This window comes from Apaloderma vittatum, unplaced genomic scaffold, assembly GCF_000703405.1.
Source record: "Apaloderma vittatum isolate BGI_N311 unplaced genomic scaffold, ASM70340v1 scaffold23793, whole genome shotgun sequence".
NCBI lineage: Eukaryota > Metazoa > Chordata > Aves > Trogoniformes > Trogonidae > Apaloderma > Apaloderma vittatum.
In genome coordinates this window covers 50,325-61,630 of record NW_009709059.1, presented here as the reverse complement: position 1 = coordinate 61,630, position 11,306 = coordinate 50,325, and the positions used below count along the sequence as shown (strand labels likewise).

The window sequence follows — 11,306 nt, the reverse complement described above, 5'->3', positions numbered from 1 at the left end:
TTCTCCAGCACATCAAAACAGTATCCTCCAAGAGCCAGCTTGGTTACCAGTTCCTTTTCCTATGTAGAAAATTGCTACAGCAAAAAAGGTTAAATAGTAGCCATTATTTTCAATGGTAACCTTCTGTCTTGGAAAGAATTTCTATTTTTTTAAAAAAAGTTTTCTGGGCAGCAACAGGACATTCTTGCTCTCTCTCTCTCTCTCTTGCATGAGGCAGAGTCCTCCCCCACGACTTAGACATTTGATCCAAACTGGCTCCATATGGGACTAGAGTTCAGCTGCCTGTGCTTCATGCTCCAGGAATTACAAACACTTCTGGAAACGCACAAAAGGCCACCTGAGATGACTCAATACACAATGTCAACAGTTGAACTTACTAAGTGGTGGACATGATGTTGCCAGCTCCAGAGGGAGAATTCTTTCTCCACCTTAATCCCCAGCAAACTCTGTTTGACGGGTTTATTACGGTTTGTGTAGGAGATGGACACAGCTTGCCTTGAGGACTATATTTGCTGTGCTCTGCCTTCCACAAGCAGCCTGAACTCTAAAGAGCTTTGTGGTAGCTCAGCTGAGACCACAAATAACAGCAATACAGCAAGCAAGAACAACCCCCCCACCTGAAATCCCCTCCACAATCCAGCCGATACATGATGAGTCCAGGTAATCCTTCCCCAATTTTCACATTCGTTGGTTTGGTTCTGAGCTTGCTCTGAGTTCTTGCAGGAAGGGTAGTTTAAAAGGCACCATCACTCAGGTGTTTGTGTGCTGTGACAGCACAGCACCATCATGTACAGGCTCCCACAGAAACCAGTGAGTCTAAAAGGTTCACGACTAAATCTATTCTGACCACCTCAGAAGCAGCTTCTTGCAGAGATTCTGCACTCGTTATCTATTTGTAAGAGATTACCTGTTTTCTAGGCTTAGTTCACTAACACCTCAGACAGCGGAAAGCTGTCAGGGATCCGAGGTAAACGACCAAATACGATTGCTTTGTACTTAAAAAGATTAAAGACACGAAGTAGGATGTCTTAAACTTGAGTTTTTCAAGAGTTGGTCTTGAAAAGAGGCATTATTTTTCCACAAAAGGCTACGTTACAATCAAACTCTTAATTTAAATCAAGACATTTGAATGTATTAGGTTATAAATATCACAGAACAGATCTCCAAGTCTTGCATTCGACTTCACTTCTTTATGAACAAACCTATTTGCTACGGTACTAAATCATCAATTTAAAAACAGTTCCACGGTTATAACATAAAATGCATAAGTAGGAAAAATATAGATGTACTGTCTTATTTCCTTAGGACAATTTTATTCCAGTATTTTTTTCCTCTGGACAGAGGAAGCTATTGTAACTGAGCACACAACAGCTCTTTCATAATAGAAAAAGTTACCAGCATGCACATAAGTTGCATCAAGAACAGGGGCTCTATACAATGTCCAGAGCCTGTTGAGAAACACACATAGCTTTTATACGCTGTGGATTAAAGAGCACAACCATCTGGTCAGCTTTCAGGCTAAATGAGCCAATGCTATCCTGCATGCCAATTTGCACGACTGATAAAAAAGGCCCATTATGCATCTGTCTCAGTAATGTCTGATGTTACTGTTTTAGCAACACTCTCCTGTTTCCTGATTATTTAAAGTTTTAAACTTTAACAATAGACTTATTTCTATGGGTATGACTGGCTGCTATGTACAAGATAAATGTTTTTCTCGCTTTATTATGTAGCATTAAGATTTAAAGGATAATAGCACTGAACTGACTCTTTTTACATTGTTTTTAATTCCTTCTTCCAACTTTTTACAAGGTTCACTATCGCAGAAGCCAAAAGGTGAAGGATTAAAAGAAGTCTTCACATAAAAGCTCTAAGGATTGATATTTAATGAACTGTGAGATGTAAATCAATGCACAACAGCACAGTTTAAGCTTAAAATACTAAGATAACATTTATATTAAAAATAATTCACCTACAGATAATACAGTCTAGTGTTTATTGTATGTTATGGAAGGTACACTTGAATTTCAAAAATTTAAAACATATAAAAAGTGGTTAAGGGCTAACATTTTATCAACATGTGATAAATGTGTAAGAATGTTTATTATACAGCAGGGTACAATGGTAGTGTTAATGCCAACAGGGCACCACAGAAGTTAGTTTAAAAAAAATTTCCACTATGCTTTATACAAACAACACTACTGGCTGTTGTTTAAGAGTATCGGGAGAGGATCACTGTCTGGAGGATAAGCAGTCTTATAACATTTTTAATGTTAGATAGTGTCATAGTACGTAGATTGGTGAATGTTTCAAAATAAAACTAGAAATGCTGTAATTACTTCACAGAAATGCACATCCAATATTTGTTTTCAATAAGAACAATAGGTACAAGATTATAACTCTCCCTATATGAAATAATTTACACACAGATGAAAGCTACACTATCTAAAATAATCACTAAATACATTTTTCTTCTGGGAAATAAACAAGCAATTTCTGGTTTGCATGATCAATATCAAAAAACATATAGCAGAAGTAGTATTTTTTAAACATAACTGATGCTCTAAAAGTAAAAAAAAAAAGAAAAAAAAAGGAAGAAATGAGAAATAAGATTTTCCATGAATGTGCAACCTAAAATCAACCAAGCTTATATTGTAGTACAACCATATTAAGAAACCACTGATCAGAAATACAACTTTATGGAAAAAGTTTATAATCCACAAAACTGTTCATCAGGCCATAAAGTAAAATAGCTCCACAGTTTACAGGTAAAACTGAGGCCACATAGATGCGTGCTATGTCTTATCTCCAGCAAGTAGATACTTAGGCAGAGGATGTGACGCTTTGTTTGTAGACGGCGTGGTACGCGTTTCTCAGCAAGACGTAAGGGAAACAAGACTCCAAGAGATCCATCGTCAGGAATGGAGACTCCTGCACAATCTGAAAAATACCAGAAAGAAAAGGTTTTGCAGAACACCTTCTACTGCCTGCTGCTGCTAATCTGGTCTGCAACACACACATATTTCACACCCTGAAGAAATAATACAAAAGTTTAAATGTCGGGGAGAAACACGTTGCTATAAACTCACCACTTCTAGTGATTTAGCTAGTGATTTAGCTTTCTTGTATCTTAGCTTTCTTGTATCTATTGTGAGAGAGCATTCCTAGCACTTCCAAAAGAACAAAAATACTTTGAAAGGAAAACCTCTGAGCAGAAAGGATTTTCTCATATGCACTCTGAGCAGCACTTCTTTAACGTGAAATTTCATTTTAAGTTGTATGCACTAAATGATCAGTGAAAGCACTCTGAACAATGCGATACAATGTTCCAGGCAACACAGCATGTTTGTAAAAATGTGTGTGCTGGGGAATGAAAAAATTATTTTCCAACGTTAGAATGCCAGGAAGAACGACGAAAAAAGATTATTTCCACTGGTTGATGAGCTATGACACATAAGGCGACTTGCAAAGCTCCCTTGATGGATGATGCACTGTGGAACCCATGAAGTTAACAACGTGTAAGTGACAAAAGCTTACCATGTCTAGTAGTAGGTAAACAGATTCTCTGTTCCTTGTAGTAGTTTTGTCCGTCTCCTGGCCAATCTTCAGTAGACTTGACGATGCAAGCTACATAAAAATGAGTATTTCAAAGCAATAAATAAAACAATGCATTGATTGACTTCTACTAGATTCCGAAGGAATCACCACAGTGTACAAATAGCTACAAAGGAAAGGAAGTAATCCTGAACACAGGAATCACCTCTGGGCTTCAATCTCAGTGAGTAATTATTGTTTATTGCTAGTAGTGTTTAATAAGCAGCATGTGCTATTTTAATACAAAAAAATGAATTACTTTACTGCAAAGAACATTTTGTTGTAATCATTGGTTGACCATTATAAAGTCAACTGAAATTAATGACAGAACTTCCATGGGATCAAAGTCTCATTTTCTCAGTCCTTCCCAAAATGCACAGAAACTTACTGCATTTCAGTAAGATATAAAATGACTGAAGTTTTTGTTGTTTGATGCTATACCCATTTTGCAATAGAAGGACAAAATAAGTTTTACTTCCTAAACTATACTTTTAGCTGAAGAAATGTCATTCTAAATGTAAACGAATAACTCCTCAACAGCACGAGCAACTCTACAATACTAGTTTTAAATAACATCCTAGAAACTTGTAACAAGTACGCAGGCATTTACAAGCTCAGGATAATAGCATGCAGTAAAATACTTAATTTGCAGATGCACTGAAAACCCATGTTCAGATGCCTTACAGAAATTTGACAAAACCCCACCTCTTCTCAATTTTCAGATATATAATCATCACTTACACCTCACACTAAGCAATAGCAATATGCCTAAACCACATATTTACCACAAATTGATTTTAACTTAGAATGTTAACTTTAAAACCTAAATCAAGATTTCTCTTGAACAAATTGCGTCATTAATCCATTTTAATATAAAGTGAATGTGCGTACTTAAAAAAAATTGTAGCACACACTCACCAGGATTAATTAACCTAGTCAGTTTTTTTGAGATTTAATTCTGTCAGGAAAGCACATCATCCTCAGCAGTACATTCTCTTCTTAAGAAAAATGTTTTTCTTTCAGACCAGCAGTAAGTGATATGTAAAAGGTGTTAGAAAAGAAAGATTATCAAAATACCTGAACCATCATGTCATGATCTGTGCAGTAAAAGCAGTGGTCTGAAACCAGTTCATAAACACTGAAAAAAATGTAAACCTCATACCAAAAGTGGTTTTATCACATGAAACTATACTGGTTTCCTTCACTTGTCAAATGTATGCAACTCGACACAACCACTTGTCTTTCATCTTTTACAGCCAGCAGTTGCATTAGACAAGGTCAACGGCCAAAGGGTTGTTTTTTGGTTTTTGTTTTTGTTTTCTGTTTTACAAAATGCAACGAAATTCCAGAAATGAAAGATCCTTTTAAGGAGGGGAAAAAAAATTATTCTATGGACTTCTAGTCCACTCAGCCTCATAAGTTTGTAAGGCACCTAAATTAAGAGGGGAAGAGGTATTTTCTGATATTGCAAGGTTGAACAACAAAAAAAAAAAATTAAGAATCACTCAAAAACAGCACAAATTTTTAAAAATTAAAGTGAGGCTGCCATTTTAGCCTTTAGTTCCCCTTCAAGACTTGGCTAATTAAGAGCCACTTCAAAAATTCTATTTCTACTCAGGCAAAATATATTTAAAATGCATCACCACCACCTAAGGGCTTTGGATTTTTTTCTAAGCATCACTAGGGATTTCAAAAGCTTTGATCTTCAACCTGCTCTGAAGCGTAAAAACGTCTCTCCCCAAATATCCCTGTAACATACCGTTACCAGCCAGCTACTGTTTAAAGACAGGCATGTCAAAAGGTAAAATTCCAAAGTCACTCTGGAGTTCCCTTCCTTGAAAAGGCAAAATAAACTAAAAAGCCCAACACATCATGGGAAAAAATCTGTTGGACAGAATTTGGATTTTATACGCACTGCACATTTATTTTTCCAGCCAAGGGCCACACAACACTAAAATGTGCTAAAATATCAAAGACTACACTGGAAAAAAAAATATGACACTTGGATTGATTTGCTACTGTTACTTTTCAACATCGTACACAGCTGCATATTGCCGAAGGACTACTACTGAATTTAATCTAGTTACAGATTAACAATATGATTTTCCCTCTTGTGCACCAAAATCAGATTTGATGAAATCAGTCACATTGCATCTCAAATTAATATTCCATTTTCCATCTGAATTTGAAAATACTTCCCAAAGTCAATAGATATTTTTCTTGGTAAGATAGGCATTTTAATATCTTGCTAGACTTCAAAAAGTTACCCGCACCTGATTTTCTCCTAATCCAAAGCAACCCTGTATTACACAATGACTTTGGTTTCTCTGCAATCTATGACCGCAGGAAACTAAAGCATTCTGAAGCAACACTGCTACTGGAATAAATGTTAGTTAATCAATACTTATCCTTGCTAACCAAAATCTTTATAGTGTGCCCTTACGATTAAGATTAGTTGTGGCTGATTGGTGCTGTAAAGGTAACACTTGCAATGACAAACACATTGATCATTTAATGACAGCACTGCACAAGCTAGACTAAGTATGAAAACAGAAGGAGGGGCATTAAGGGATGAGAGCACCCCACTTTTTAGAGGAGCTAGCTCTAGAAATGACATTATACGTACAGCCAAAAACTCTTTAAGACGGTCTTCAATGCTTCCCTTGTGGATGGTAAATAAGGCTGCAGCAATCTGGTTGATAGCTTTTGCCAAGCAATGAATGTTGTTGCAATGCCCTAAACAAAAACATACACAAATTAGCTCAGCATCATGTTTGGAAATGACAGTATTCTTTTGAAAAGTATCACCAAAGAGTAAACATGCTTGTCACAATGAAAGCTCAACATTTAGCATCTCACGTCACGTGAGCAAAGTACAGGGACTTGGAATTTATTGTCAGGAAAGCCGCCAGGAGTACAGATCTCCCTTCGGAATGCTGTAATGGTCCCAATCTGACTGAGATCCCTGTGGCTTTTAGAAATAAGGAAAAAATTAATATATTTGAAGTTTATTGAGCTTCTACAAAACTTGAGAGTATTACCACTTGACTAAGCTAAAGAGACATGTGCGAGCAGGACTTTTCCAAGCTAATCGGCTATTTTTCTACCCTCTGTGTAAATGAAAAAGTTGTCATGCCCAGACAAGCATTCACCCAAGAGATCTACAGGAATTCAAGAAGATAATTTTCAAATTGCTAAAAGCTCTACATAGTATCTTGCCTAGAATTCACCCAGGCTTCAGAGGCCTGAAAGGTGATGAAATGACACTAGTTTTCAAAGAAAGCAGAAGTCCTGCTTCTCAGTAAGCCTGAAATCTCTTCCAGGCAAATTAAGTAAAATCTACCACTTTAAAACAAAATTGACACCTGGGCAAAAATCTCGGGGAAGTGCTAGCCTAGGAAAAGGAGGAGGTCTCTGGAGGAGTTAAGAAGCATGCAAACACCACTGATTCTTATCAGTTCGTTTTGACCGTTGCTGAGCACTGAGCTCACTTTTTAGCATCAGTCATTTATTGTAATTCCAAGGTCATGCTGAATAGTGAGGTCAGCTAGACCCCACCACTCCACGGGAGAAAAAAATACCACTACACCATGCATATCACTGATCTTAGAATGAATTTTGTCTGACATTTTATTGCACAATTTCCTCAGTGTCATAGTACCTATCTGCAGCTCTTTACTCCTCTAATATCCTCAATAACTTCACAATATGACAATTTTCTCCCTCACGCTCCACCCTCCTTCTGGGTGGTGTATGAATATGCTTACTAGTAAGTCCAATAAAAGACCCCTGTGGATCTCCACCAGTTGATAACTCTACTCCTCCTACTTTTTAATTCCATTTTTTTAAGTCCAAAAAAGAACACAATTTTCCTTGAACCTCAGTCAAGAACATCTGTTCTGCTTAATTCTGCTGATTTAAGTTTATATTTGTTTTTGAAGTGGCTCAATTTTTTGAAGTGACTTCATTTTTAGGCTTCAGAGACTATAGAAAAAACATCAGCAAGGGAATTCAGCTGATGAATTGTCTTCCACTCTGCAACAGGTTTCAAGTATTATAGAAAACGTTGTGTTTTCTGCAGACTACTCTTTTATTCTAGCCTCTAGACGACAAATTAGTCCTCTAGCCTGATATTTGACTAGCAGTGCAGATTTCTTACTGGGAACAAAAGCAAAGGTCTATTAGAATGTGAGCCTTTGTCTGAAGCTAGTAGAAGAAACAGGCTTGATCTTGAAGTAGGCAGAGAGAATGCACACATTACTAAAGCTGTGCAAGAACTGCCTGTATTCAGGAGGTACATCTTGCCAGATTAGAAAACTGAAACTTCTTCAAATCTGCCACTTGTTTATGGCTAAATTCAGGATTTATCCAGGGAATTTACTTCATAAAAAATGCAGCATTTATTAAGTTCTCGTTCTGAAAACAGCATCTATATTAAGCGTCTAAAGCCAGATGTTCTACAATAAGGGCAGAACACAGGAAACAGTAATATTATGCAAGGAAAGCAGGACTGACAAGGTCTATTCTGTTTGTTCAGTTATTTTTGTAGAGTGAACATATTTTACATATTCCTTTTGCCAGACTCCTTTCCTCTCAATAAAAAAGAGTCCACTCAGTGAAGAAAGACATAATACAGAAGTCAAATCTCATAAAATCAGAAGCAACTCCTAATACGGGCTTATTTGAGTTCTAGATGTAACTTCTCTCCAGTTGCAGTTTCACAAGATCTTATTAACTGTACACACCTTCAGAACCCACTTTGAAACAGACTTTGTCTGAATTCATGTTAAGAGTTACTGAATATAAGTGAAAATCACAGAAACTGGAATATTTAAGCTACAAAACAGGCAGAAGATAAAGTTATCTATTGCTTCAGGCTGCTGAAGGACTGAAGACTAACAAGGTCCTTAAAATTGAGAGTGAAGTCTGAGTAAGGCAAACCTGCATGAGTTCTAACCTGCTGGAGAACCTCTAGTGAGCCTGAGCCACATTATTAGAAATAAATTTACAGAGGGTTGAATGTGAGAAAATAATCACCATTAAATCATCGAGCAGCGTAGGGGAAAAGGACCTGGGGGTCCTGGTAGGCAGCAGGATGGCCATGAGCCAGCAGTGTGCCCTCGGGACCAAGAAGGCCAATGGCATCCTGGGGTGTATTAGAAGGAGGGTGGCTAGTAGATCGAGAGAAGTTCTCCTCCTCTACTCTGCCCTGGTGAGGCCACATCTGGAATATTGTGTCCAGTTCTGGGCCCCTCAGTTCAAGGACAGGGAACTGCTGGAGAGAGTCCAGCGCAAAAGCCACAAAGATGATGAAGGGAGTGGAACATCTCCCTTAGGAGGAAAGGCTGAAGGAGCTGAGTCTCTTTAGCTTGGAGAAGAGGAGGCTGAGGGGTGACCTCATGAATGTTTATAAATATGTAAAGGGTGAGAGTCAGGAGGACAGGGCCAGGCTCTTCTCAGTGATGTCCAATGACAGGACAAGGGGCAGGGGGCACAAGCTGGAACACAGGAGGTTGCACAAAATCATTTGGAAAACAACTTGTTCACTGTGCAGGTGAAGAGCCCTGGCACAGGCTGCCCAGAGAGGTTGTGGACTCTCCTTCTCTGGAGACATTCAAAACCCACCTGGACACGTTCCTGTGCGATCTACTGTAGGTGATCCTGCTCTGGCAGGGGGTTGGACTAGATGATCTTTTGAGATCCCTTCCAACCCCTGACACTCTGCAATTAAAAACTTTTAGTACCGTGCCCCTGCCAGGCAATGTAAGTTTCGAGGCTGCAGTAGGTAAGATACTTTCGAAGGAGAAACTTGTAGCAGAAGGTGCTTCCAGAGGGTTTCTTTTACAGAACTATAAACAAGTATCATTTAAGAGATGTGCTCTTAAACACAGATAAGTAAGTTCACTTGGACCGAACCTGATTGTCCTTCAACAAGGAAGTTTCTATACATGACCCTCACCAATCATATCTGATATTCATTCCCTGCTCTTGGGTATATTCAGAGATTTTCATTCAGCCATCATGACTTCAAAAATACTTGCAAAAAGCCATAGAAACACTATTACAGTGCAGACAACACCAAACAATTGTGAGGGTTACAGTCTGTTCTCCCTACTCATCAGAAAAAGCTGCTAACTTTAAAATTCCTAACTTTTCAAATCAATGATCAAATTCTACTTGTTGCATCAGAGATTTATTCAGCTTTTCCACAACTGGCAAAAGGCTACACGATCTTTTTAAAATTAAACTGGAGTTAAGAAATCCCTAATTACTCAAAACTGAAGAAAACATTGATTAATCCAATTTAAATCAACACATTTCTGTCTCTCAAAAAATATGCTCTCCATACTGCTGTGATACAAAAACTTTTAGAAATTTTAGTCTTCTCCTAGTACTTTAAATTTTCAGGTGTCAGTTTAGACATTCCTTGTGAATTAAATTTTGACCAGATTAAAAATAATGCAACCTCTAAGAAGAATAGAAAAAAACATGCTGTACCCAGTAAACTGATGCAGAATAAAGATGTTCACTTTTGTGAGCCATGCTACACATCATAAAGAAAATAGCTTGAACAGCTGAAAGGTGACTTTTGTGTGTTGAAACAGTTTTGTCAGTTGTTTTTGGTGTTTTTTTTCAATTGAATTTTGTCTGAAAGAGAAGGGTTTTTTGTGTATTACATGGAAAGAATTTCCTTGAGGCACTTTTTTTTTTTAATAATAAAGTTGACCTACTGCGTATTCTGTTCATAGCTTACACTGTCTAAATTCTCTTACACTTGCAAAATTTTCTGCTTAGTAATACAGAAAAGACACCTTGAATGAGTGGCCCAGAGCCAATGTAGAGATTACTAAAATATCTATATGATTATATAATAAGTTCTAACACTAATTAATGTAGAATGTATGTTCTAGCAATTCCCCATATTGGGACGAGATTGCCCCCTGCAGTATATGAACTGTTCTTAAAATCTCAAGCAGAAGGCTCATTTTTCATAGGAAGTTATATCAAACAAGGAGTTAAGTAAATGCTTTTTAAAGTAACTTTCAGAAAACCTTTCCCAGATTAGGGCTCACTGATTTTCAGATTTTGTTCACTACAAAATAAATGTTTAAAGCAAAAATATTCACGATACTACCAGGGTTATTGGGGAGAAAGAATTCATAGCAAACATTCAGCTGACTCTACATTACCTTCAATGGCAGGGCTGTACTGAGACATCACATTACTAGCCAAAGTCGGCAAGGAGACTGCCACGAAGACCATGAGAAGACAAGCAATTTTATATTCTTCTTCCGGACTAATGTTTTCTAAAAACAAAACCAAAGGTTCTTTAATTAAAGAAGTCATCTTACAAGATTTCCTTTCAACTGCAGGTAGTTTAAAATAAAAAAATGTTTCACCAAACTGAAATTTAAACCCTGCAACAACAAACTCAATGTGTACTAGGAAAGGAAGACTATTACGTCTTGTCAAAAGCCTCAGGGTGAAGCTTCAAATTGCCCAGTTTGTAATCTACAAGCATGAAGGCAAGTTGCTGCCATCCCATCACTTCTAACCATTTAGTAACTGAGATGTGAACATGCTCAGCAGAATACTATTTTCACATGCTGATGTATATCCAGTTATTGCTCTGAGGCGAGGAGAGCTTCTCTTGCATTCTCCCTTTGGTAAATAAGCAGGTGACATGTGCTCTCCTTAATTTGTACTAAAAG

At 37.5% G+C, this 11,306-nt stretch overlaps 1 protein-coding gene across 1 annotated transcript in view; it reads right to left on the bottom strand.

The window, feature by feature from the left end:
* Positions 1-1,764: 1,764 nt before the first annotated feature.
* The window catches only part of NCKAP1 (NCK-associated protein 1), a 59,506-nt gene continuing 49,964 nt past the window's right edge, over positions 1,765-11,306 (bottom strand). The window contains exons 30-33 of the mRNA XM_009866791.1: positions 10,785-10,901; positions 6,221-6,330; positions 3,538-3,627; positions 1,765-2,940 (exon numbers count right to left, since the gene is read on the bottom strand). Coding sequence (XP_009865093.1) covers positions 2,824-2,940; positions 3,538-3,627; positions 6,221-6,330; positions 10,785-10,901 — 434 coding nt within the window. The 3' untranslated portion in view covers positions 1,765-2,823. The remainder of the gene's footprint in view (positions 2,941-3,537; positions 3,628-6,220; positions 6,331-10,784; positions 10,902-11,306) is intronic.